Genomic DNA, 27,530 nt, shown 5'->3' with positions numbered 1-27,530 from the left:
TCTTGCATTTTTAAAACTCCTTTCTGAAGTTCTTTTCTGTAAGTCTCATAAAATGATGTTTAACTACATGGAAGCAGCTAAGAAATTATATTTAACACTTAAACTTTCTGTAGATTGAATCTATTACATTTCATGGAAAGACAACTATAAATGCTTTAAAAATTTGAAAAAATACAATTACAATGACAATCCAATCACTATGACAGACGTAATTATACTATTATATACTAACTGTAAAAGGTTAAGAATGACATAGCAGCTCAGTAACAAATCATATGTAGCTGTTTTAAATATGAGGTAGAAAATTAAAACCATCTTATTTCATAGAAAGTTGATTCATTTCATAGTAACTTCAAGAACCACAAACAAAAACCTTATTCATTTCACCCTGCGATATGCTGAAAATGAGAAAATATTTTCAACTACACTATAATTATTGAAACTGAAAGGACAGTGGACAGGAAGTCAAGCAACAGGTGAGGTCTGACTTCAGACCTATTTTTATTGTTAAACTAGTGGTATATGCTCAATTTACTTGTCTTCTCTTCATTCAAATTTACTCATTTATGGATCTTAAGTTTTTCTTTAGTGCCTTATTTCTATAATCATAACATAATGAATGCACTTATATAGTTGTTAGCTTCCTAAAAATATACTAAAAGGAATTACTAATATTAAAAATAAAAAACTTACATGAAAATTTATTACCCAGTAATGACACATAGCACTTTTCTATGAGTAACTGAACCAAATCCCAAATAGCCACAATAGTTTCTTTCTGCCTCTAGATCCCTGGTCCTTAATTTCCTTTGTGATCAGACTCCAAAAATCCTAGGAAAACTAAGAACCTCTTATTTAAATAAAATGTACAATATTAAAATGTTACATAAAATTCCAAGAGATTCATGGTATTCTAAAGATTCTCTGGGCCAAGTCACTTTGTTTTTCACAAAATATCTTCCATGGGCTGGGCACGATGGCTCACGCCTGTAATCCTAGCTCTCTGGGAGGCCAAGGCAGGTGGATTGCTCAAGGTCAGGAGTTGAAACTAGCCTGAGCAAGAGTGAGACCCATCTCTACTATAAATAGAAAGAAATTAATTGGCCAACTAATATATATAGAAAAAATTAGCCAGGCATGGTGGCACATGCCTGTAGTCCCAGCTACATCGGAGGCTGAGGCAGTAGGATTGCTTGAGCCCAGGAGTTTGAGGTTGCTGTGAGCTAGGCTGACGCCATGGCACTCACTCTAGCCTAGGCAACAAAGCGAGACTGTCTCAAAAAAAAAAAAAAAAGTCTTCCATGTAGATTCTGGCCTTTATATTGTGCATTTGCTTTACAGTTTTGACATGACAGAAGTATTCAGAGATTGCAACTAACACAACTTTAATAAATGTAAAAAATGGCAATACTGAGCATTTTACAGGGGTTCAGAATCTGTTAAAGTACACATCCCTACACAATGACACAAAACAATATGTATAAGAAACAGAAATATAGTTTAAAAATGTGTTATCTAAGAAGTTGTGGTTTCAAATCCCAAAGCAATGGTACTGAAATTATGATCTTTTTCAAAGTTCTGTAATGGTATGATCTTATTAATTTAGCTAAAAAAAAAGGATAATTCTGTGGGATGGCTTCCTTAAAACTTTTTTTCATTGGTGTTCTAAAGATCAAAAACCTCATGAGGTAACAAGAAGAGTGTACCTCACTGTGAAACATCTTTAAGGTCATTTTCAGGCCATCTTTGGTAATACCTTTTAATGCAAGATTGATAGTCATACTGACATAACTTTGTTCTGACATCTAACAAACATTTATAAATTTGAATAATTTAGACAAACACACCCCAGGTGTTCCTTTGCATTGCAAACAACCATTTGCTAGAAGTGCAAAATGTTTATGAAAATTTCAAGTTGCAAAGAAAACTGTGACAGTCATGTTTGAAATAGTATTATAAAATTTATCTTGCCAATGGAAACTTTTTACATGCAAGATGTTGAAGGACGGTTTTTAACACTCCATTTATATGCAAAATAATGCAAGTGTGCCTTTAAAAAGACAAACAACTCTGAGCAGTGTGTGTGTTAATAAACAAGCTCAGAAAAACAAATAATACTGTACTAAATTGCTGTTCTTCCTTCAGCAGAGTAGGAGAAATCATCTATGCTCAAACTCTAAAAGGAAAGAGCAATAGAGAAGGGTATATGTACAGAAAAAAGAAGAGAAATCAGGGTCAGCAAATAGGTGAGCCAGGGAGCTTAGGTGAAATATACTGCAGGAAAAGTACCTAGTGATCCCCAAGAGAGAAGCCACAGCAGAAGCCCAGCATATCCAACGTCCTATTGGTATATCTATGCTTCCAGTTATTCCAGCAGGCAGTCTGGCTACACAGGCTTAGAACATGTGTTACAAATACTGGGTACTCAGTATTATTTTTACAAAATTGAAAATACTTTATACTGGAATTGGAAGAAAAGCATGAGAGAACTCCCTTTATCCTGAATTATTTCTATTGTGTTTTGTATCTATTTTTTTGTGTACTCTATAATTGGAGGCGTTCAATATATATCTGAATATATAATCTACTTAAGCAAGAATTAACCAAATTATTAATTTATTTTCTAGTAGGACTTACACAATCTTAGTAGGCAGGAAGCAGTCTTAGAGATAGGCAAAAACAGACGTTGCTTTAGCTTATGAGGAAACTGGATCCCAAAGATGTTAAGTAACTCACCTAAGGTTACACACACAGTTACTGATACAGTGAGGAACAGACTAGTCAATGTGCTAAAAATTCTGTACTCTTTATGTTACATTATTTTTTTATTTAAGGATATCACTAGTGTATAATCGTTGCCATTATCATTTTTATCACCAGCTACTATTTAGTGTGTTAAATACTATCTTTAATCTTCACAAAAATCCCATGAGATAGATATTATCCCCATTTAAACGTTAAGCAAACCAGAAGTCACACAGGTGGTAAGTGAAGTGAATGAGTCAGGATTCAAAGACAGAGTCATCTGAGCCAAAGCCCATGATTTTTCCACTGCCCTTCATTACCTGCTCCAAAATGATAGTTTTTAATTTCTAAATAAATCTGAATTTTAGCCTATGAACTATAAGACTGTACTTGAAATTAAAATATTTTTAAATATTTAAAAATCTTATTTGTCCAATTTTCACTTATTCTTTTTAGTGTTAGCCATGTCTGTTGAATTAAATGAGACACTGGCTACAAAATCACTTTGTAAACTATAAAAAGTATAGATAGAAACTAGACATATAATGCAAATGCAGAACAGTATGTGTCTGCCATGGGAAAAATTGGGTAGACCATCTCCCAGGAGTAACATTCAATACCTTTAAAATTATGGTTTTAGCCTTTAAGGCACAGAAATCCAATTTTGTCACCACATTTAAAGAAGACTCTCAAGGTTAGACTCACATTAATAAAGTTTAAAAAGAGTGATCTATATAGTCACAATGGCAGTTTAGTAATTATGAGAAAAAATATAACAATAATTAGAATACTCTTGAATCTGAAGGATTACTATCTTCTCTCCCTGTAGACAAAATTACACAGTAAGAAGGTTGCTTGGTGATCATGGAATCAGAACAGACCTGACTGAGATGAATGCATTCTTTCATGACCACAGCTTAAGACAGATTGGTTTATTCTCCACATTAAGAATAATCTTTTCAACGGGACCACAATAAATTCTGCTGACTAAAATTCTTTCTCCTGTCATAAACCCTATCTCTGAGTCTTCTCAAGCAACTGCTTGGTCAAAGAATTTATAATTAATATTCCTTTGGATAAATTCACATATTTCTACTAGGCTATAGTGAGTGCCTTTTAGTCTGGGAGCCATCCTGTTTTAGGTCATTTCATATAATTCTACCCTGATAGAAAATGCAAGGATTTCATTGACTCAGAGACCAGTCTTATTTCCAAGTTCTTAGAAGTGACCCAAATCCCAATAATAATAGCTAATATTGAGTGATTATTTGTTAGAACCTATGCTAACATTCTTTATGCATATCTAATTTTTGCCACAACTCTGAAGTCCCATTATATAAAGACACTAAAGTTTCAGAAAGTGAAATGCCCAAGGTCACATAGCTTTAGAAAGGGAAAAATTAGAATTTGAATCCAGTCTGTCTGACTTCAGAGGCCAACAGTCTGTAATATACTTTTATCATTTCTATCCTATTTTTGGTTATTAGATTCCTTATATAGATTATATTTGAGAATAAAACCATTAAGTTTGAGAAAAACCTTATATAAAAAAATGTTTTTGGAATATTCAAATTACATTCTTTTAAAGATAACATAAATGCAAATCATACTGCTAATATTAATTTATTCACTGAAGAAGTATTTATGGAGTACCTATTATGTGCCAGCACCATTCCAGGAGCTGGAGAAAAAGTAGTGATAAAAACGATGTCTGTTCTCTTAGAGCTTACATTTGATTGAGGGGAAGATGGTGGGAAAAAAAAAGTGAGACAAAAATAAACAAATATAAATTTATCAAACAGTATATTAAAAGCTATAAAGAAAAATAAAGCAGGTAAAGAAGATAGTAAGGCAGAGGGAGAGGGGAGATGCTATTTTACTAAGTGAAGACAAGGAAGACAAGGAAGGTCTCTCTGATTAGGTGCTATCTGAAAGAGGTAAAGAAGCCAGGCAAGTAGATATGTGAGGGAAGACAAAGCCAGGCACACAAATGCAAAGGCCCTGGGGAAGCAGTGAGTTTGCTCAAAGAAAAGAGAGAGGGCTGGGGGAGCAAAGTGCAAGAGGTAAAATGGATGGTAATGGCTGTGGAAAGATTGCAGGATCCAGATCATACAGGACTCTGAATGGGTAGAGAGAAGACCAGCTAGTGAGCTAGCATAGAAACTGAACCTAGCTTGGACTAGAATGGCCACAGTGAAGGTGGTAAAAATTAGTCAGATTCTGCATTTATTTGGAAAGCAGGATAATAGGATAAAAAAATATTTCAATACAGAGAACTAAACTATTTAAACACAAAATTTCTTTGTCATTATACAGTACCAAGTATTCTAAAACATAGCCAGGCATAGTAGCTCACACCTGTAATCCCACCTACTTGGGAAGCTGAGGCAGGAGGATCACTTGAGCCCAGGAGCTCGAAGTTACAGTGAGTTATGATCAGGCTACTGCACTCTAGCCTAGGTGACAGAGTGAGACCCTGTCTCCAAGGGGGCGGGGGGGGGGGGGGCAGGGAATAAAGTAGATATAGAAGATGACATGCTCCTCCACTGGGCAATGCATTTATTTCTTGTAAGGTAGAATAATACAGTAAGATTTCAGTAGAGGGACCTAACAATTAAAAACAAAATTTCTTTATCATATGGTATCAAGCATTCTAAAAGAATGAAACAGAAACAAAACAACTTACCGTACTGGTCAATGTACTTATTTCTCTTTCAGCTTTATGTAATTTACTATTTAAAAAGGTATTTTGTTCACTGCTTGATTGTAGCTCTTTTTCCAAGCGTTCGGCCTGTAGTTTAGCTGATTGTTTTTCAGCCTTTTGTTAAAACAAAATATTTTAAAATTTTTTAATAATTTTTCACAATTTTATCAAAATAAAATAAGCACTATTTAAAATACATATAATTATACAAAAAATTATTCAAAATCTCAATAATATTAATATGTCCCAAAGTAACAAGAGTTTTCTCAAGCTAATTGGTTCAAATGAAAGATATTTGCTACAGGAAATGTGCAACAAAGATATTCTAGACAAACAACATATCAATAACCACCAACAAAATAAAGCTCATATACTTCTCTCATGAGAGAAATTACCTACGGCACTCATTTGTTACCTATTTACTCAAAACTGACATATTAATAATTCAAACAAATATTTTTGGGAGTTTCCAGGCCACAGCAGATATGAAAAAGCATATTAGAAGACAGAAGAGAGGGCTCATTGATAGCAGTAAGTAGTAAAAATTAAACATCTAAATCAGTGGAGATTTTTTTAAAAACAGAGAGGAAGAGAGAAGAATCCAAAATCCTCAGCTAATCTGAAGACTTCTGAAGTATGAGCAAACAAGTTCTTTACCTCATCACATAATTAAAATTTTAAAGAAGTCTGTAAGTTGTCAAAAAAATTTCTGGTTGGTAACACTCATTGTACTCTTTAATTACAAAGGGAAAAGTAAAGGCTTTAAAAACATATTTTCTACTCTAAATAATTAAAATAAAAACATTTAAGCAATTAAAGGAAAAGCTTCAGTTTTATAACATCTCATGCTCCTTGATTTATGATAGGGTTACATCCTGATAAACTCACTGCAAATTGAAAATACCTAAGTTGAAAATGCATTTAATGCATCTAAGCTACCAAACATCATAGCTTAGCCTAGCCTACCTTAAACATACCCAGAATACTTAACATTAGCCTACAGTTGGGCAAAATCATCTGGCAACACAGTACCCTGTAGAGAGGTTGTTCACCCTCAAGATCATGTGGTAGACTAGGAGCTGTAGCTTGGTGCCACTGCCCAGCCCCGAGAGAGTCATACCACATGTATTACTAGCCCAGGAAAAGCTCAAAATCCAAAATTTGAAGTACAGTTTCTAATGAATGCATACGGCTTTCATACCATGATGAAGTCAAAAAATTTTAAGTCAAAACATCTTAAGTTAGAGAACATTTGTATCTTAACTATGATAAGGAATGTATTCAACAAATAATTTGGGGAAAAAAACCTGTTTTCTTCAAATATAAAAACCATATCTCTGGCCACAATGGTAGCCAAGAAAGTTAAAGAAATGCATGCTGTCATGTGCTTATTTTAATTTTATCTGACAAATAGGAAACTTAAATATAGGCTCTTCTGAAAATGTCGCAAATGAACCATCCATCTTTTGTCATCATTCAACTTGCCCTGAAAATAATCACTATAAACGACCTCAATGAAAAGTTTCACATTGGGACTACATACTATATTCAACTGCAGTAGTCATCCCACTTATTCTGTCACTGTGTAAAATCACTGAAGATGTTAGGATGGCAACATAAACAGTCTCACTCTGAACTGCTTCATGTCTAAGGTCCAATGATATTGACAAATTTACTTCAGAAAACTAGTAAATACTGACAGAAGCTTCAAGTGAAAAATAAAAAAATTACTTCTACTCTTCAAAACATCTCGGTGTACTCCTTATGCCAGCTTGCTGGCTGGAAAATTAAAAAAAAAAAAATCACCATTTTGGATTTGGATATTGAATTTTAACTACAAAACAGGTGCCTATTAATTTCTCTCCAACCAAACTCATTTCATACCTGTTCCAAAGAAAACAAAAACACTTTGAAATGCACAAAATAAATGAAAACAATTAAACTGGTATATTTGCTACAAGTTAGGCACTAAAAACTAGGAGGAGTAAGCAAGTCTGAATAAAATGGAAATCGAGAATTTTCACATGGCAGTACCTCTAGGAGTACCAGCCTGGCTCTGCCAACACTTATCTCTCTCTAATGAACTCAGGAAAATAATTCAGTAGATGCTTGTATGCATTAGTACCCAAGCTGAATTTTAGTACTCTGGCAAGAAGCTGTCATAAAATACATAAGATGGTATTTCTGTTCAAACAAGATTTACAATTTTAACATCTCAAATCCCAGTGTAAGGAACATACTATTTTGGAAGAAATTATTCTTTCTTATTTGAGATGACTTTTGGCTCCAGAAGCTGAAATACATATATATTTTTGATTTTGCATATTGTATTTTGTGTCATTATAAGAGTTAAGTCATTTCAGAGAGGTGACTTGACTTTCAAAGAACAAATAATCCCTTCGTAAATGTGGTAGCATAGGTAGTGCTTACAAATCAATAGCTTTCTTCTTTACAAAAAAGAATACATACTCTTGGGACTCCACAAATGCGTAAGCATTAGATTGGTAAGCATACATTTATGCTCTAAAAATCAAAGGCTTGTCAATTGCACTTTTAAAAAAGTATGCCACACTCTACTGGGAAGCAATTAAAACCTTACCTCCAGGGATCTGACTGTAGCCTGCATCTCAGCCAACTGCCGCACCTGTATTCTTTGGGCATTTTCTACCTGAGCATCAGAATTCTCTTTTTCAGCCCTTAATTCTGCTACTTCAGTCTCTAAACCTTTTAATTTCTGACACAATTGGACTTTTTCTCGAACAAGTTGTTCCACTCGTTTGCTGTCTCTTGTGGGATCAACACTAAGCAGTTGGTTATGTAGTTCTTCTTTATCTTTCTCCAGTCTTACAATCTAATAATAATTTGAAAGAAAGCATACAAGCTTAAATTATTGGATTTGTAGTCATGAACATGCTTTACAAATCAGTACATTAAAATTAAAAATTGACAATATGAAAGCTCAGTTGATGAAGTACAATGGGAAAAATCTAAAATGTCACGTTCTTCATTCTGTACTCAGCACAACTCATATGTGAAGGCAAAGACTTTGCCCTATATTCCCTCTGTCTCCTCATGGTGTCCACACAGGGCTTAACCAGTTGCTGACTAAAACTCAAAGTTATAAATATTATAAAAATAATTATTAAAAATACACCAAGTATTTGAAAATTCATCAAAACAGGGATTCATGCACAACTAAAACTCTGACCACTGCTAAGCTTTTCCTTATGTGACAGTAATTCTTTGGCTATGTCTATACTAATAAAATTATCTATTTCAAGGAACTTAATTCACACAAACGTTGCGTGTCTGTGTAAATAAAAACAAATGTGATTGATGAGTGTTTTTAAATGACAGCTGAGTTCATTAAAGTCCTTGTTGTAATGATGGCCTGGTTGTTAGTTCTTAGATTCAAGAAAGAATAGAAAATAATCACTCCAGGGCATGTGTTAAAGTTGCAGGGGAACTTCTAGAGCAGAGACACCCGTGGTCTTGTCATTCACGTCAACTATCACTGCCAGACCCCATGGGCCTCCAAATGAGTGGGTTTCATACTGCTTCCTAATCTCTAAGGCATTTCAGAGGCTCCTCACCTCTGGGGACTACAAGGCCAAGCAATCAGGGTAGAACTCTTTCTTTCCCTTTTCTGATCTCCCCAACTATCCCCCCCCCCCCCGCCCCCTCTGCCATGACCAAACCTCTATTGGTAACAATCAGGTCCTCTTTTGAGTCTCTTTTTACATATTGTCTATATGGTTTAAATTAAGGAAAAGATTCACCTGCTTTTTTAAAAAAATGGTAGCAACCACTGCTGTAAACAAAACCAGGGGCTGTTTGTAGCCAGGATGAACTTCAACTGCACACTCTAAGCCGAAAGAAATGATAGGCAACCTAGCTAAAGTGGTCCAAGAGACAACTGTTTGATCACAGAGCTATAAATGAATCTAGAAAGTATGAGGCCTCCACCCAAGGGCAGGATCTGTTTTCTACATCTGTAAAATTGGAGACTGAACTGTAGGCAATATGAGATCCTTTTCAGTTTTAACACACAGTGATTCCAATTTGGTTTTTTCATGTTGAATTTAAAATATCCATGAGAAATATAGGTAGAACCATCTAGCAGACAAAATATTTTTCTAGAAAATTAAATTAATACTTGAGGGTAGCTGTAGCATTCAGTGTTAAGCCCTCAAAAGTCCAACTAATTAGTATCTCTCTTCTACTTTTCCACCCATACTTTACATGTAACTATAGTATACAACTGGGTTCAGTCCATGATTTTTTTCCTCCAACTAGCTTTGTAACTTTGTGCGAGTCACATTTTCATTCTGGCTTCAGTTGAAATGAAGGACTTGGGCTGGTCTTTAAGATACCATTTAGCTTTTATGAGGTAACTTAAATATGGTTTTAATGTGCTATATTAGAGGTGTGGCGGCTCATTGAGGTCAGGAGGCAATGTGTAACTCAGGTTCAGACAGTGGTGCCCATTATTGAGTACTTACTATGCATCAAATACTGAGGCTAAGTGCTTCACATGTAAACAATAGTAACAATTTCCCTTGTGGTTCCCATTTTACACATGGGGTCATGTGGCTCATGTTCCTAACCAGCATGTTCCCTACATTATTGCTTTCTCTGCGAGTTCTGAGAGGCATCTATGTGATAGCTGCAGTAATAGCCAAAGCTATGGGACTAGATGACAGATAGGTAATGGCTCAGTCAGGATTAGCTTCCATGTTTATGTCCCCTAAACCAGACCTCACTATCAAATTATTCTTACAACTGGTGATCACTGCCTAATTTTTCTGTTCACTTACTCATCCACACAATATATATTTACTGAGTACTTACTAAGTACCCGGCACTGCTTTAGGTAGTAAGGGTACAACCCAGCAGGCAAACACACACAAAACCTCTGCTGTCACGGAGCGTATTACACTGGATCACCACCATCGCACCAGTAATTGTCCTAGGCATCTAGACACAGATCATGGACACGACCTCAGATCTTTGCTTTTCCCCCACTCTATCAGATTCACATGTCATCTTCCTTGATAACCTCAATTTATTGTGCTCTCAATCCTTCCTCTAACTTCCAAAGGGCTTTGCTTGAATTTTTCTTTTATGACATTTACCAGATCTGCCTATATTATAGTTACCTCTACATTTACTTTATTCTCTTCTAAAATATAAACTTGTTTGACAGGTAAGATGATGTATTAACCAATTTTACTTTCTAAAAAGTTGAAGTAAAGGAAATGAAACAGAAACAGATCAGGGACTAGGAACAGTGGTTGATTTCCTTTTCAAAGAATGAAAGCACCGCTCCAATTCTCCAAGGCACAGAAGAAGGAAAGACTGTGTTATCTAACTGCTCCACGAATCTTTGGTCTTATCTTTATGATGTAGCATAGAGAAATGGGTAAGAGAACAGACTCTAGAACCAAACTGTGGAGGTTTCTTTTTCCTTTGTTTGAAAGATATTATCCTACTGTCTTCTGGCTTGTATTAGTTCCAAAAAGAAGTCTGTTGTCATTCTTATCTTTGTTCTTCTATGTAAAACGTCTTTTTCTCCTTCCAGTTACTTTTTCTAAATTGAATTTTTTATTTGCAAATAATTCACAAAGAATTATTAGTATTTTAAGGGATAATAGATAGATCCTGTGTGCCCTTAACCCAGTTTGTCCCGATGGTAACATTTCTCTTCTACTTTATGGAAAACATTATAGAGCAGGTGTCCTCAAACTATGGCCCATGGGCCACATGCCGGTGTTTTTGCCCATTTGTTTTTTTATTTCAAAATAAGATATGTGCAGTGTGCATAGGAATTTGTTCATAGTTTTTTTTAAACTATAGTCTGGCCCCCCCAATGGTCTGAGGGACAGTGAACTGGCCCCCCGTTTAAAAAGTTTGAGGACCCCTGTAGAGAATTAGTCTCACTTCTTTAAACAGTAAAAGGCCGGACTCCGTGGCTCACGCCTGTAATCTTAGCACTCTGGGAGGCCAAGGCGAGAGGAGCACTCAAGGTCAGGAGTTCAAAACCAGCTTGAGCAAAAGCGAGACCCCCATCTCTACTAAAAATAGAAAGAAATTAATTGACCAACTAAAAATATATAGAAAAAGTTAGCCGAGAATGGTGGTGCATGCCTGTAGTCCCAGCTACTCAGGAGGCTGAGGCAGAAGAATTGCTTGAGCCCAGGAGTTTGAGGTTACTGTGATCTAGACTGATGCCATGGCACTCTAGCCCAGGCAACAAAGTGAGATGTTGTCTCAAAAAACAAACAAATAAATAAATAAATAATAAAAACAAAACACACTTAGTAAAATCCTCTAGTAAAACCATTCATTTGGGGAGTTTTGAAATTATGAATTCAATTTCCCTAATAGTTACAGATCTATTTCATATCAGGTGGGTTGTGGTAGTTTATGTCTTTTGGGGAATTAATCCATTTCATCTACACTGTCAGATTTATTTAGAGTTGTTCTAAGGATCTTATTATCCTTTTAATATCTATAATTATGACACTGTCATGAGTGATATTCTCTTTTTCATTCCTGAGATAGGTAATTTGTATCTTCTTTTTGTCAGTCTTGCTAGAGGTTGGTCAATTTTAATAAACTTTTCAAAGAATCAGCTCTTTCAGTGATTTTTCTCTGTTTTTCTGTTTTCAATTTTATTGATTTCTGCTCTTTATTATTTCCTGCCTTATGCTTGCTTTAGTTTTGATAATACTTTTCTAGGTTCTTGAGGTAAAAGCTTAGATGATTTAATAGGCATCTTTTCTAATGCAGGCATTTAGTGCTATAAATTTTTCTCTTAGCACTGCTTTATCTATACCATAAAAATTATATGTTGCACTTTCATTTACATTTTCAATATATTTTTGAAATATAATCTCACTGAAATGTTTTTCATTGAAATTTCCTCTTTTACTCATAAATTATTTGAAGTGCGTCATTTCATTTCCAAGTGTTTGAAGACTTCCCTAATACTTTACTGTTATTGATTCCAAAATCAAGTCTACTATGGTCACAGAACTCACTCTATATGATTTCAAGTTTTATAAGTTTGTTGAGGCTTATTATTATTATTATTTTTCGAGACACAGTCTCACTCTGTTGCCTGGGCTAGAGTGCTGTGGAGCCAGCCTAGCTCACAGCAACCTTGAACTCCTGGGCTCAAATGATCCTCCTGCCTCAGCCTCTTGAGTAGCTGGGACTACAGGCATGTGCCACTCCTGACAACAACTCCATGAGATAGGTACTATTATTAACCCCATTTTATAGATGAGAACACTGATGCATGCAGAAGTCAAGATGATTCCCAAGGCCACACTAAATGAACATATAAAACATTTAAAAATTTTACATGTAAAAAGTTTGGTTTTTGAGCTATTCTAGTCTGCATTCTAGCACAAAAACCTTTAATGAATAAAATTTCATAAAGCCTATCTAAAAGGCTGTCAAAATCAATCCCAAAGAATTCCCACTGTGAGACAATTTCTTTTTAACTTGGGAGACTTTTGCCTATTTTGATGTGGTTCAGAGAAATATGAAAAGAGTGCAGGTCAGAGAACCTGGAATATTTTATAATAGATAAAAGAACCATCTGGGCCTAAAGCAGCATTCCAAATTAGAACTTTAGAACCTACTAGGGCAAAAAGGAAGTATTTGAGAGGTTTCATGATGTCTACTGATGTGTGTGTGTGTGTGTGTGTGTGTGTGTGATCCCCATTTTATAAAAATGGAAGAACTGAGAGACTGGATGGAATGAAAGCAAATTCCAAATTATCCACTCAGCAATACTGCTTCTGCATAATCAATTGGGAAAGGAAAAAAACTTCAGTCTTATCAGAAAGTCTTACTTGGTCTTTCAAGGGTGAAAAATAGATCACTCATCAGATTTCAGATGCAAGTTTTGTTCTTTAAAAAAAACAACAAAACTAAGAAACTACAGAATACAAATAATCCTTACAAGATAAATATCATCATTATATTCTAAAAGCAAGATATAAAATAAAGCACCATTATACTGAACCTCAGTAGTTATTCTTTAATACGCTAAATCTTGATTTTAGCCTGGAAATCTTTATCATTCCTGTTTTTCACAATAAAATTTTTACATGTAGTTTCTTTAAGGCTGTCATAATTACAGACTGAAAACCTTTTGTGTAGTATATATCAACCAACCTCTCAACAAAATTGCAGTTGTTGGATGGTCCTAATCAGAGTGGCAATTTCAAATTACTACCTGCCACTGGATGGGTTGGCAGGTTACTGGATGAGTAAAATCCAGAATGTGTGTTGACCACATGCTGAGATCCAGGCTTAAGGCATCTGGAATGTGAGTGGTAGGCTGGTTTGTGGGTTTGAGGGTCTGGGTGGGAGATTGCATTTTCTGATTTGTGCAAAGCATGGGAGTGTGACATTGAAGGTGGATTTATTCTATAGCCTTTCCCACTCCCTCTTGAACTGAAGCTGGAGAGAACAGGTTTTTGTGGGTTTTTTTGAGACAGAGTCTCGCTTGTTGACCAGACTAGAGTGAGTGCCGTGGCGTCAGCCTAGCTCACAGCAACCTCAAACTCCTGGGCTCAAGCAATCCTTCTGCCTCAGCCTCCCGAGTAGCTGGGACTACAGGCATGCGCCACCATGCCCGGCTAATTTTCTATATATGTTAGTTGGCCAATTAATTTCTTTCTATTTATAGTAGAGACGGGGTCTTGCTCTTGCTCAGGCTGGTTTCGAACTCCTGACCTCGGGCAATCCGCCCGCCTCAGACTGAGAATAGGCATTTTTAAAATGTTATGACATATGCTGATACAATATGATGGCATTAAATAGAAACAAGAAATGAACTAAAATAAAAACAAAAAATGCCCAGGGCTTAGAGTTGGGATACCTGAGTTCTACTGTTAACCTGGCTGCTGACCTTCTGTGATACTTCAGACAATTCACTTATCCTTTGCCTCAGTTTCCTCATTTAAAGTGGAGAAAATAAGATGGTCCTGCCTTATCTCACTGACTACTAGATGATATATGAATAAAACACTTAAAGCATAAAGAATATTTTAAATGTAAAAAACTATTATATAGTCTTCTGGGGTACTGTATAGTTGTGTTTTTTTTTGTTTTTTTGAGACAGTCTCGCTGTCACCTGGGCTAGAGTGCCATCGTGTCAGCCCAACTCACAGCAACCTCAAATCCCTGGGCTCAAGAGATCATCCTGCCTCACCCTCCTGAGTAACTGGGACTACAGGTGCATGCCACCATGCCTGGGTAATTTTCTCTATTTTCAGTAGACAGGAGTCTCACTTTTGCTCAAGCTGGTCTCAAACTCCGGACCTCAAGAGATCCTCCCACCCTCCCAGAGTGCTAGGATTACAGACATGAGCCATGGCACCTGGCCTGGTACTGTATTGTTAATGGACTCAAATTATCCAAAGTTCAGCTTCTTACATATGAAATAATCATGGAACAGTTTGTTCACTGATATGAATAAATCAGTCTGATCCAAATAGCACAGTTTTAGTTTTTATTAGATGCCTAGAACACTATAAATATTTAGTAATTCGTAAAGGCCAGTGAGTATATTTTAACTCTTAATTCCAAATAAAGACAATGCAATAAATTTAAAATGTAGATGTGTTTGTAAACAGAATGTATCACAGAACTACAGATACCACGCTATTTTTTTATGAAAATGGTAGTATATAATTGGTATTTCTTTCTTTCCATCCTCAAAAATCATCCAAAAGCAACATGAGGAATAAAAAACAGAAACCCGATTTTTGGCAAAACTAGGAAAACAAACCAGAAAATGAGCAGAAAGGCTGCCAAAAGCAATGGAGATGGAGTAGGAATGCACACTGTAGGCAGCAGAGAATGTTGCAGCTGCAGATGTCAGAAAGAACAAAGTATCCTTCTTGAAGGTGATGGGTACACCCTAAAGTATAAATCCCTTCTTTGTAGCAATGGAAACAAGGTGCATGGGCTGACAGCTGGAGCTCTCCTGGATGTGGTTTGGTTCCAAGAAGTAGAGAGGACAATGATAACCACTTCAGTACGAGCATTGACTATAGTCGACAGCCACAGATGAACGTGCACATCAACTTTAGTCGACAGCCGTGATATGAAGGCGCACAGCAAGGGTCGACTTTAGCTGACAGCCGTGATATGACTTTTCTAATTTTTCATTTATCAAAATATAATTGTGGGAAAATTTGAAGAGTGCATGCATGAGTGGGATCCTTCTTTTTGCCTCGTTGCCCTCCTGAGAGCAAGATGGGTCACCAGCAGCTCTATTGGAGCCACCCGCGAAAATCTGGCCAGGGTTCTTGCTCTTGTCCCGTCTGCTCAAACCAGCACAGTTTGATGTGGAAATGCGGCCTCAGTATGTGCCGCCAGTGCTTCCGTCAGTACGCAAAGGACATCAGTTTCATTAAGTTGGACTAAGTGATCTTCTTTGAATGGATTTTCCACAGCACCCACAAAGTGAAAGAGACCATGCTAGCTCTTTGTATATAAAATAAAATTTAAAAGAAACTTCAAAAAAATAATAGTGAACATTTAAAAATAACATAATAAAAACATATATGTATATGTTACCTATTCTGATTTACATTACAAGTAAAGCTGCCTGTAAAGTAAAACAAGCTTTCAGTGCTTTAAAGCTTTCCTCATCACACAACAGCAAAACGGATTCGTAGTCAATGCACAGCACAAACTATCCTGCGGATTATGAGCGCCGGCAGTGGGCTAGGTTTCGCAGCCGGTAAGCTCTGTACCGAATAAGGAATCACACAAACTGTTAATGTATTTGCAAAAAGAAGTTTGTCTCTGTGGATATGTGAGTCACACTGCCTGACAGAAATCCCTAAAGTTGTCTATCTCCATTGGCTGGGTCAAAATAAAGGAAACATGGAATGGAAAAATATAATAACAGAACATTCATAAGAAAATTACTGATATAGAACAGATAAAAATCATGACAAATATTCTACCACTAATAAAAATTATGCAATAAAATCTAATTTGGGATTTATAAAAAATATATAATCATAAAATTTTATTGACTAGAACAATAATGAATAAGCTACTATAATAAATCACTCACCTCTGATTCATACTTTATTTTTTCTTCTTCTAAAATATGTGCAAATTCTTCTTTCTGGTGTTCAAATTCTGACTTGAGAAATGTGTGTTCATAGCGAAGCTTATTATATTCAGCTCTATACTTTTCTACTTCCTAAAATAAAAGATTACAATTTATCATGAATTTATGCACAAAATTTATACTCCAAAAATCACTTTTGCAAATATAATTTTAAATTACATTATATGGACAGCCATTCTAAAAGTAAAAAATAATAAATTTAACAGAAATACAAATGAACCTGGAAAACTCCTTATGACAAATATACTACATACAGAATTAGTACATTCATGAGAAAGTACCAATAAAGTAAATTACCATTCAATTAACCTTATTTCTTCACTGATTCTCCTTATAAACTCAAAACAGATAAACGGTTATTTGAATGTTTAGTACAGCAACTTAAGTTTCAATCAAATATTACAATGATAGTTCAACTCAACATACCAACCTAAAGAATATATATAGCACCATCTCTCCTGACTAACCAGGAACACATGAGATTCCCTGCAGTGTTCTAATCCTGCTTATTAATGACACTCTGTAAAAGCTGCTGGTATTATGAATACTCAACAAGAAGTTCGGGCAATAGAGCACAAAGATATAGGAGACACTATTTCAACATGTATCATGAAATTAGGTAACGAGGAAAGCATGTCTCCTAAAATACTCAGCTAAGTATTTGAAAGATTTCTAAGCCAGTTTACAAACCAAGAAAATATGTTTCATGATCTTATTAGAGATATACTTTGTGTTTTTTTTTTCTTTTATCTTATTATGGGGGTACAAATATTGTTAGGGTTACATATATTGCCCCTGCCATTCCTCCCCCCGCCCCCACCCCGTGCCAAAACATCAAGCGTGTCCAACCCCCAGGTGGTGGCACCACACCTATTATGTAAGTATATATCCTTCCCCTCCTCCCCCTCCCATCTGCCCACCACCCGATAAAAGTTTTTGTCTTTTTTTCTTTTTTGACATTTTGGTTATATTGTATATCTTTGCCTCTCCCTAAGAAAGGTTAGAGGTATTCCCTTAAAATGCTTTTACTTGATCACCTACCTTGGGTCTGAATGATTTGATTTTTAAAAATTAAATCTACTCCCAAACCATAATGGTTTGCCATGAAGAGTATATTCGAAAGACCATATTATCAAGCCAGTAAGCCACTACAAAAGATTCTATAGTCGTTTTATATAATGGCAGTATCATTAGACTACAATTACCCAAAGGGCTCCATTTGAAGGGAACAATAATCATTTGTATGTACAAGGGCAGGTATGTTCATTAAATAAAGTAAAACATAGAAAATATCTAGCACAGTACCTCACTTATCTGCAGTCTTCTCCTGTCCCCACTATTATGCATTTAGTCATACTATACCAACACTTCATAAAAGTGGATTGCTCTCAACCTGAAGTAAAACTATAACAAATTTTTCCATGCATGAGGGTGTATGAAATTATTTCCTTCAACAAATATTAATTGAGCACCTATTCTATACCAGGAACTGTTCTAGGAACTTTGAATGTACAGGGAACAAAACAAAGGTTCCTCCTCTCATGCTACTTCCATTCTAGAAGTGGTAAAACAAAAAATAAACACAATAAATAAGTAAAATAATACAGCATATTAGAAGGTAATTTATATCAGAAAAAAAATAGAGCAGAGAGGGATGTTAAGCAGTGAAAGGAAAGGCAGGTTGCAATATTAAATGGGTGTATTGGGGATAGTCAAAGTAGGCCTTATTGAGAAAGTGATTTTAGTGAAGACTTGTAAGAGATAAAGGAGTTAGCCAAGTATTCAAGGCAAAATGATGCTAGAGCAAAAGCTCTTCAACTGTTACACTTCTGGAGTGTCAAACATACACCAGGAGGCCAATGTGAATGGAGGAAAGGAGGTCCAAAAGGTAATGGAGTCCAATCCTGTGAAGTCTTAGGGGCCACCGTAAGGACTCTGAGTGAAAAGGGGAGCTACTGAAGGCTGGGTAGGAGAACAATGCTTTTCATCAAGACTTTGATATAGTTACATGAGGATAAATGTATAGTTCTTCACATAAGGTACTTACTTCATCCAGATTCCGAAAACGTTCTCTCATTGGAATTTCTAATTCTTGTTGTATTTGGGATCTTAACACTTCCATTTTTTGTGGAGTTAATACCTAATATATAGATAAATACAAACAATTCTAAATATGGATCATAAGTATTAAAATCAATAGTTATCCAAATTTCAAAGCCTAATTATGACAATCAAATTTGATTCATAAAAGTTTTCACAATATAGCTAATTTTATAGTAATCACTATATAAATAGAATCATCATTTGAAACAATACTTTAAGAATCTCAATTTCAGGCTCTCAGAGATGTCAAAAATTCCATTAACACGAAAGAAAGACAGTCAATGATTATTATGTTATGAATAACTATGTTAGCAGCTAAGACTATCATGTTGGATACAATGGCTGATTGTCTATTTTCCAAAGCAAGCAAAATAAAGGCATAATAATTTGTTATACCAAAGAGATTTCTTCAGACTTATTTTTAATCAGAAAAGGCCGATTTTTACTCTCACCACGAAAACTAATTTAGGCTCCTCCCTGTCATAGTCTCTTATAGAACTCATATTTCAGTAAGTAATTAAATATTTATGTACACTCCATATGGGCAGAGTTAGTCTTTATCACCATTGTATTCCCAACACCTTCTACCACTGTCTGGCACTATAGAACCACTCAATTATTACTTCATGAATGAATGAACAAACAAATGAACAAATACTGGCTGTAAAAAAAAAATTAACAGTTTGCATTTACATTAATTTCTGTAAAAATGAGAATGTTCAGTTTAATTCATTTATTCATCAATATTTCAATTTTATTCAAAATATTGCATTTTACTGAATGAAAGCCTACTATCCATAAAGCATTATATAATGCACGACAATCTACATACCACACTGTTCTAAGCACCTTACATGCATTAAATTTATTTAATTCCCACAACAATCTCATGATGTAGCTAAACAGGGCACACAAAGAGTCTAAATAACTTTCTAAAGATCACAAAGGCTCACATGAAGTATGTTATCTCCTCATAAGAAGTTCAAACTCTGGTATGAAAAATAACCCAATTAAAAAGTCTTTGGGAAAAAAATAAAAATAAAAACCCATACACACAAAAAACTGTGAAAGTAGGCAATATAGGCTTACCAGATAGGGCAAGTCAAAAAGGGAAAACATTTAGGATAGAAAGAATGATGCATCAAGAAAATGAGAAAACTTAAGCTTAGGTAGAACCCAAACTCAAAGAATAGAAAACATTTTAATTTGCCTGGGGCAGCAAAGACTACATGGGAGAAAAGGGATTCTCAAAGATCAATTGAAGGCATTTTGGATGGGAACACAAGAAGCACTACAAGAGATTCAGAATCCTGGGTCCCTATGCATTAACGCTGGCACAGAGATGATAATTACTGATGCTGGGTGATAGGTACATGAGGATGCATTTCACCACTCTCTATCCTTCTGTACATGTTTAAGATTTCCATAATTAAAAGTTAATTACAGGTTCGGGTACAGTGGCTCACGCCTGTAATGCTAGCACTCTGGGAGGCCGAGGCAGGTCGTTTGAGCTCAGAAGTGCGAAACCAACCCCTCTACTAAAAAAAAAAAAAAAAAAAAAACGGAAAGAAATTAGCTAGATAACTAAAAATATATAGAAAAAATTAGCTGTGCATGGTGGCGCATGCCTGTAGTCCCAGCTACTCAGGAGACTGAGGCAGAAGGATTACTTGAGCCCGGGAGTTTGAGATTGCTGTGAGCTAGGATAACACCACGGCACTCACTGTAGCTTGGGCAACAAAGCGAGATTCTGTCTCAAAAAAAAAAACAAACAAAAAAAAAAAACATGCAAAGGAGGAAACTACTACCCATAATGAGTAGGGGGGGGGGAATTAATGTAAAACAGACCTAGAAATGACACATATGTTAGAATTAGCAAAGATCTTAAAACAATTATTATAAAGTTATTATAACTGAATTCCACATATTTGAAAAGCTAGAGAAAAAACTGAACATGTTAAACAGAGATAAGGAAGATTATAAAAAAGACCAAAATTGAACTTCTAGAGATGAAAACTACAATTTCTGAGATGAAAAATACACTGCATGGAATTAATGGCAGATTAGACACTACAGAAAAAAAGATCGGTGAATGTGAAAACATGACAACAGAAACTATCTAAAATGAAACAAAAAAAAGACTAAAAATAAATAAACAGAATATCAGAGAGCTATGGGAGAACTTTAAGTGGCCTAATATTAGAATGTAATTAAAGTGCCCAAAGGAGATAAAGAAGTGTGTAAAAAAATAAAATGTGGTATATGTACACCATGGAGTACTATTCAGCTCTAAGAAACAATGGTGATATAGCACACCTTATATTTTCCTGGTTAGAGCTGGAACCCATACTACTAAGTGAAGTATCCCAAGAATGGAAAAACAAGCACCAGATATATTCTCCAGCAAACTGGTATTAACTGAGTAGCACCTAAGTGGACACATAGGTGCTACAGTAATAGGGTATTGGGCAGGTGGGAGGGGGGAGGGGGGCGGGTATATACATACATAGTGAGTGAGATGTGCACCATCTGGGGGATGGTCATGATGGAGACTCAGACTTTCGGGGGGGGGGGGGAAATGGGCATTTATTGAAACCTTAAAATCTGTACCCCCATAATATGCCAAAATAAAAAAAATAATTAAAAAAATATATATTTTTACAAATAATGTCCTGGCTAGGCACAGTGGCTCATGCCTGTAATCATGGCACTTTGGGAGACCAAGACAGGAGGATTGCTTGAGGCCAACAGTTCAAGACCAGTCTGGGCAACATAGCAAGATCCCATTTCTACAAATTTTTTTAGAATTAGCCAGACATGATGGCACATGCTTGTAATACTAGCTACTTGGCTGAGAGAGGAGGATCACTTTAGCCCAAGAATTCATGGTTACAGTGAGCTATTGAGCTATGATCATTACGATCATGCCACTGCACTCCAACCTTGGCAACAGAGGAAGACCCTGTTTCAAAAAAAGAAAGAGAGAAAAGAAATAATGTCCAAAAATTTTCTAAGTTTGATAAAAACCGTAAACCCATAGACCCATAAAGCTCAACAAACCCCAACCACCAGAAACATGAAAAACCGCAAATGTCTGTCAATCAAATTGCTCAAAACCAGCAATAAAGAGAAAATCTTAGCAGTCAAGAAAAAAAAAAAAAAAAGACACACTACATACACAGAACAAAGATAAGGATAATAGCAGATTTCTTATGTGAAAGAACATAAGTGAGAAGATGGTACAGCAACATGGTTAAAGTACCGGTGGGGAAAAAAACCTGTCAGAATTAAATACTCAGCAGAAACTTTTTTTTTTTTTTTTTGAGACAGAGTCTCACTTTGTTGCCCAGGCTAGAGTGAGTGCCGTGGCGTCAGCCTGGCTCACAGCAACCTCAATCTCCGGGGCTCAGCGATCCTACTGCCTCAGCCTCCCGAGTAGCTGGGACTACAGGCATGCGCCACCATGCCCGGCTAATTTTTTGTATATATATTTTTAGTTGGTCAATTAATTTATTTCTATTTTTGGTAGAGACGGGGTCTCGCTCAGGCTGGTTTCGAACTCCTGACCTTGAGCAATCCGCCCGCCTCGGCCTCCCAAAGTGCTAGGATTACAGGCGTGAGCCACCGCGCCCGGCCTCAGCAGAAACTTTTAAAAAACAAAAACCTTTGCAGATATACAAAAGCTGAAAAAAATTCTCACCAGTAAGGCTGTACTATAAGAAATGTTAAAGTCCTTAAGACAGAAAGAAAATAGAAAGTGATACCAAATGGAAATACAGATATACACAAAGGAATTTAAGAACACTGAAATTGGTAAGTATGTAAATATATAAGATTTTTTTAACTTAAATCTATTTAAAGATAATGAGCATTTTAGACACAAATAATAACAATCTAGTGTAGGGTTTATGCTGAGGTAGTCAGAGAAAAGTTATATCCTATGAACTCTAAAGTGAAAGATGTATACTATTAAAGCCAAAAGGAATGTTTAAAATAAGACAAAGAGTTAAAGCTAATAAGCCACCAAAGGGGATAAATTGGAGTCATAAAAACAATCAAAAGTATTAAAGAAAAATTGAAAAAAGAAATAACAGATGAAACAGGAAAGAATGAGAGATTTAAATCTATATTAATCACAATAAATGTAAAAAGCCTAAACATCCCAATTAAAAGGCAGATTGTCAGAATAAATTACAATGAAATACACAGTATTTTTTAAAGCACCTTTAAACAAACATATACTGAGTGTTGATAAGCTGAATGAATAAATCATATTGCCCATAAGTCTTAAGTAAAATCTGCAAATAGAAATCAATAAATTAAAGAACAATGTGTATGCATACTTTGGACATCAAACTCAAGTTATTCAAATCATTAGACCCATGAGTAATTCATATATACTAAATAACTTTTACTTCTCATTAAGCTCTAATAATTGATTTTTTTTGTTATCAGTAGAGACTGTCCTGGGTTAAAGATGCAATACAATTACCTGCATTCTCTGTATTTGCAGTTATATATCCTGCAATGTTGGTTGTATGTACACGAAACATCCTTATGCTACTAAACAATTTAGTTTGTACCCAAAAAAACTAAGTATGTGAGCATAAATAGCTAGATTTAGTAATTCCATAATGTATACATATATCAAAACATGTTATATACCATAAACATATACAATTTTTATTGTTATTTAAATAAAAGGAAGGAAGAAGGGATTCAATTTGGTTCATATGCTCTTACAACTAATGTTAGAGGTTTCAATACTTAGAATAAAATGTAGACTGAAATACAAAGGATTATTTACTTAACTCTAGTTAAACCCCAAACTAAATCAACTACAATATATTTTAAACATATTGATTACTGAGGTTTTACTAAATATTAAAAAAAAAAAACCTAAAGAGGCTTAAAGAGATGTCTCAGGATCCTTCTTTGCTCCCATCCATTATTTTATTTTGTTTTTTGAGATAGGCTTGCTCTGTCACCCTGGCTAGAGTGCAGTGGCATCATCACAGATCACTGCAAGCTCAAACTCCTGGGTTCAAGCTATCCTCCTGCCTCGACCTCTCAAGCAGCTGGGACTACAAGGGTGTGCCACCACGCCTAGTTAATTTTTTCTGTTTTTAGTAGAGATGAATGTCTCATTCTTGCTCAGGCTGGTCCCAAACTCCTGACCTCAAGCGACCTTCCTACCTTAGCCTCCCAGAGTGCTAGGATTACAGGCATAAGCCACCATGTCCAGCCTCATCCATTAATTTTTAAATACTCTGCTCCTCTTCACTAATCATGAGCTCCTAAAAGAGTATAATAAGAATCATATTTCATCAGTTATGTTGAGACTTGTGCTTGGGTGCTTTACATTTTTTGTTTCTGATATTCACAACTATTACCCATATTTTACAGGTTTTAAAAAATATATACTAAAACAAATGGTTTGAGAGAGCTTACTGTCAGGCCAGGGCTCTGTCTTGTCAAAATGAATGATCTCCTGAAAACTCTGAGAATCTGCAGAAGGCTCAGGGCAAAGCAAGCAAAAATTGGCTGACCTGTGCTTACTATCTTATACACAGTGAAGCAGGTGCATAGTATCTATGCAGCTCCTAATATTGTATGTTCAGTTATATTGCTGATACCTCTGGAAATAACAATGATTTAAATGGTATAATGGTGTACATCTCACCATTGGCCTGGGCTACCTAACAGCAAACGGAAGTTTAAGAGTCCTCTGATCCATGAGGTCTCTGACAAAGGGTCTCTAAGATTTTTTTCTTTATCTCCTATGAATTTTATTTAAAGCAAGCATGCACACACAATAAAATTTATCTTCCTCTCCCCCACCTCATAAGTACACATAAACCGAAGACAGAGAATAGAGGATTTTCCCCATCCTATTTTAGGAGAAATTATTCTGTCTTGACTTCTAATGGAATATTGCCACTATATGTCCCAAAAGAAAGTTACAAGAATGCTTTATCATATAATAGTTTGGGTATCATTACCTATATAAAATCTATAAAAACAAATTTTTAACACTGCAATACTTGCAATATTAATAATATAAGCTAGCCAGGCATGGTGGCTCACACCTATAATCTTAGCACTTTGGGAGGCCATGGGAGGAAGATTGTTTGAGGCCAGTAGTTTGAAACCACCCTGAGCAATACAGAAAGACCCTGTCTGTACAAAAACTTTAAAAATTAGCCATATGTGGTGTAGTCCTAGCTACTCAGGAGGCTGAGGCAGGAGGATCACTTAAGCCCACGAGTTTGAGGCTGCAGTGAACTATAACTGGGCCACTGCACTCCAGCCTGGGTGACAGAGCAAGACCCTGTCTCTCTCATTCATTCATTGATTCATTCATTCATACATAAATTAGACCAATCTTTTTATTTTTCTTTTTATTTATTTATTTATTTTTTTGAGACAGTCTCACTCTCTTGCCCAGGCTACACTGAGTGCCATGGCATCCTAGCTCACAGCAACCTCAATCTCCTGGGCTCAAGCGATCCTACTGCCACAGCCTCCTGAGTAGCTGGGACTACAGGCATGTGCCACCATACCCGGCTAATTTTTTGTATATATATTTTTAGTTAGTCAATTAATTTCTTTCTATTTTTAGTAGAGACAGGGTCTCGCTCTTGCTCAGGCTGGTTTCGAACTCCTGCCTTTGAGCGATCTGCCCGTCTCGGCCTCCCAGAGTGCTAGGATTACAGGCATGAGCCACCGTGCCCAGCCTAGACCAATCTTTTTCAAATGTTTTTTTTTCAAATATTTTTTTAATTTAAGAGGCTAAATGTTGCTGTGACAAAAATTCTTAATAAATTAATGACTGGAACTGAGTAATATATTTTGACCTGAGCTTTCTAGAAGCAAGAATAAAATAGGAAACATACTGGGTTATATAGTTTTCATTGCCTAGTACATAAAAAAGACATAAATTCTTGGTAATTTTTTTAGTTTTATCAGAAATATATCAAATTATTTCCCACACTAAAAAGGGTTGCTAACATGGTACATAACAATAATAGCTAATATGTACTGACCACTTACATCAAAGCATTGTACTAACATATTCTATGCAGTCTCATTTCATCCTTACAAGCATCCTGAGTTAGTCATTATTATCATTCCCATTCACTATTGATGCAGAAATATTCTTTAAATGAATGTCTTTTATATCTTTTTCCTATTAATATAAAAGCCAAAGGGATGATATTAAATCTTAGAAAAAGGCATTTTGCAAGTAGACTAGATAATACATGTATATTTTTAAAATAATCATCTTTCAAAAAGCTTCAAATATTTCTTGCTGATCTTACTTTGTTGAATTTACTTAACTTTTCTAAACTTATAATTTGTACAAATTGCAAGCATCCATTAAAGCAAATAGATAAATTGCTTTAATGTATATGTGTGTATGTATGTATACATGATTTTTCTTTAGCTTATTTTTGCCAAATAAAAATGTCACATAGAAACTAGATATGTTTATTTTGAAAAACAGAAACTTTACTTGATAAATTGTATTTGTCCACAAACATTTGGGAAGTTAACACATGGAGGAACATCCAAAGTTACCAACAAGAAGGCTATAAGGATGATTTCATTTCAGTGAGAGAGAAGATGTTTAACATGATTATAAAGAGAAGTGAATCACTCTTCAAAGTTCACTAAATTCTCTAGCACTGAAAGCACTGAAGCAAAGAATGGAGTCCTGTGTGAAAGATGCTGTAAAAGGATTCTGCTTTCCATAGTGTATTATTAATAGTTTCTTAGGTTGCCATAAAAAAATGCCAGAAACTGGGTGGCTTAAAACAAATTTATTGTTTAACACTTCTGGAATCTAGAAGTCCAAGATCAAGGTGTTGGCAGGGCCATGCTCCCTCGGAAACCTACAGGGAAGATTCTTTCCTTGCCTCTTCCTAGTTTCTGGTGGTGTGCTGGCTTACACAGCTCCAGCATTTCAATCTCTGCCACTACAACCAAGCATTCCCAACCATTTGTCTGTCTCTCTTCTCTTCTTATAAGGACACTAGTCAATATTGGGTTAAAGGCCATATAATGCTATATAACCTCATCAACTTAACTAATTACATCTGTAATGATGTTATTCCAAATAAGGTTACATTCTGAAGTACTAGGAATTAGGACTTCGACATATCCTTTTGGGAGATACATTCAACCCACAACAGATATGAAAGAAAAGTAGATGATTATCAACTCTAAGATGCTGAGGCTCTAGGTATGTATGAGTCAGAAAATGCAACTTTATATTATACAAGGGAACTTCAAAAAGGTTCATAAAAATGTTTATCACGGCCTGGGCATGGTGGCTCACACCTATAATCCTAGCACTCTGTGAGGCCAAGGTAGGAGGATCACTTGAGCTCAGAAGTTCCAGACCTGCCTGAACAAGAGTGAGACCCCGTCTCTACTAAAATCAGAAAAAATTAGCCAGGTGTGGTGGGTGCAGCCTGTAGTCCCAGGTACTCAGGAGGCTGAGGCAGGAGGATACCTGAAGCCCAAGAGTTTGAGGTTGCTGTGAGTTAGGCTGATGCCATGGCATTCTAGCCCAAGCAACAGAGTGAGACAATGTCTCAAAAAAAATAAATAAATAAGTTTACTATGAAAAAACTATGCATGAATTTCAAAAATTTTTTGCACCAACATAAACTCATACTAACTTACTATAATATCCCTAAACTGGATCTGGTTTGAGGCATTAAGTAGGATGAGACATCAGTTTAAAAAGAGCCGCTATCAGAGCAACATGAATTCTGCTAAAATTGAAGCAAAAACATA

At 35.7% G+C, this 27,530-nt stretch overlaps 2 protein-coding genes across 3 annotated transcripts in view; one reads left to right on the top strand and one right to left on the bottom strand.

Moving 5' to 3' along the window:
- Positions 1–27,530, bottom strand: part of CEP83 (centrosomal protein 83) — a 127,691-nt gene that overhangs the window by 40,497 nt on the left and 59,664 nt on the right. For both annotated transcript variants that reach the window (XM_012775275.3, XM_076007102.1), the window contains 4 exons: positions 18,670–18,762; positions 16,563–16,694; positions 8,049–8,300; positions 5,432–5,563 (listed from right to left, as the gene is read on the bottom strand). In XM_012775275.3, coding sequence (XP_012630729.2) covers positions 5,432–5,563; positions 8,049–8,300; positions 16,563–16,694; positions 18,670–18,762 — 609 coding nt within the window. The remainder of the gene's footprint in view (positions 1–5,431; positions 5,564–8,048; positions 8,301–16,562; positions 16,695–18,669; positions 18,763–27,530) is intronic.
- Positions 15,708–15,901, top strand: LOC109730950 (small ribosomal subunit protein uS14-like). Its single transcript, XM_076007103.1, has one exon. It carries the CDS (start codon positions 15,731–15,733, stop codon positions 15,899–15,901), a length of 171 nt encoding a protein of 56 aa, XP_075863218.1. The 5' UTR covers positions 15,708–15,730.

This window comes from Microcebus murinus, chromosome 10, assembly GCF_040939455.1.
Source record: "Microcebus murinus isolate Inina chromosome 10, M.murinus_Inina_mat1.0, whole genome shotgun sequence".
Classification (NCBI taxonomy): domain Eukaryota; kingdom Metazoa; phylum Chordata; class Mammalia; order Primates; family Cheirogaleidae; genus Microcebus; species Microcebus murinus.
Note: the sequence above shows the minus strand (reverse complement) of the source record. Positions and strands in the feature narration are given on the sequence as shown.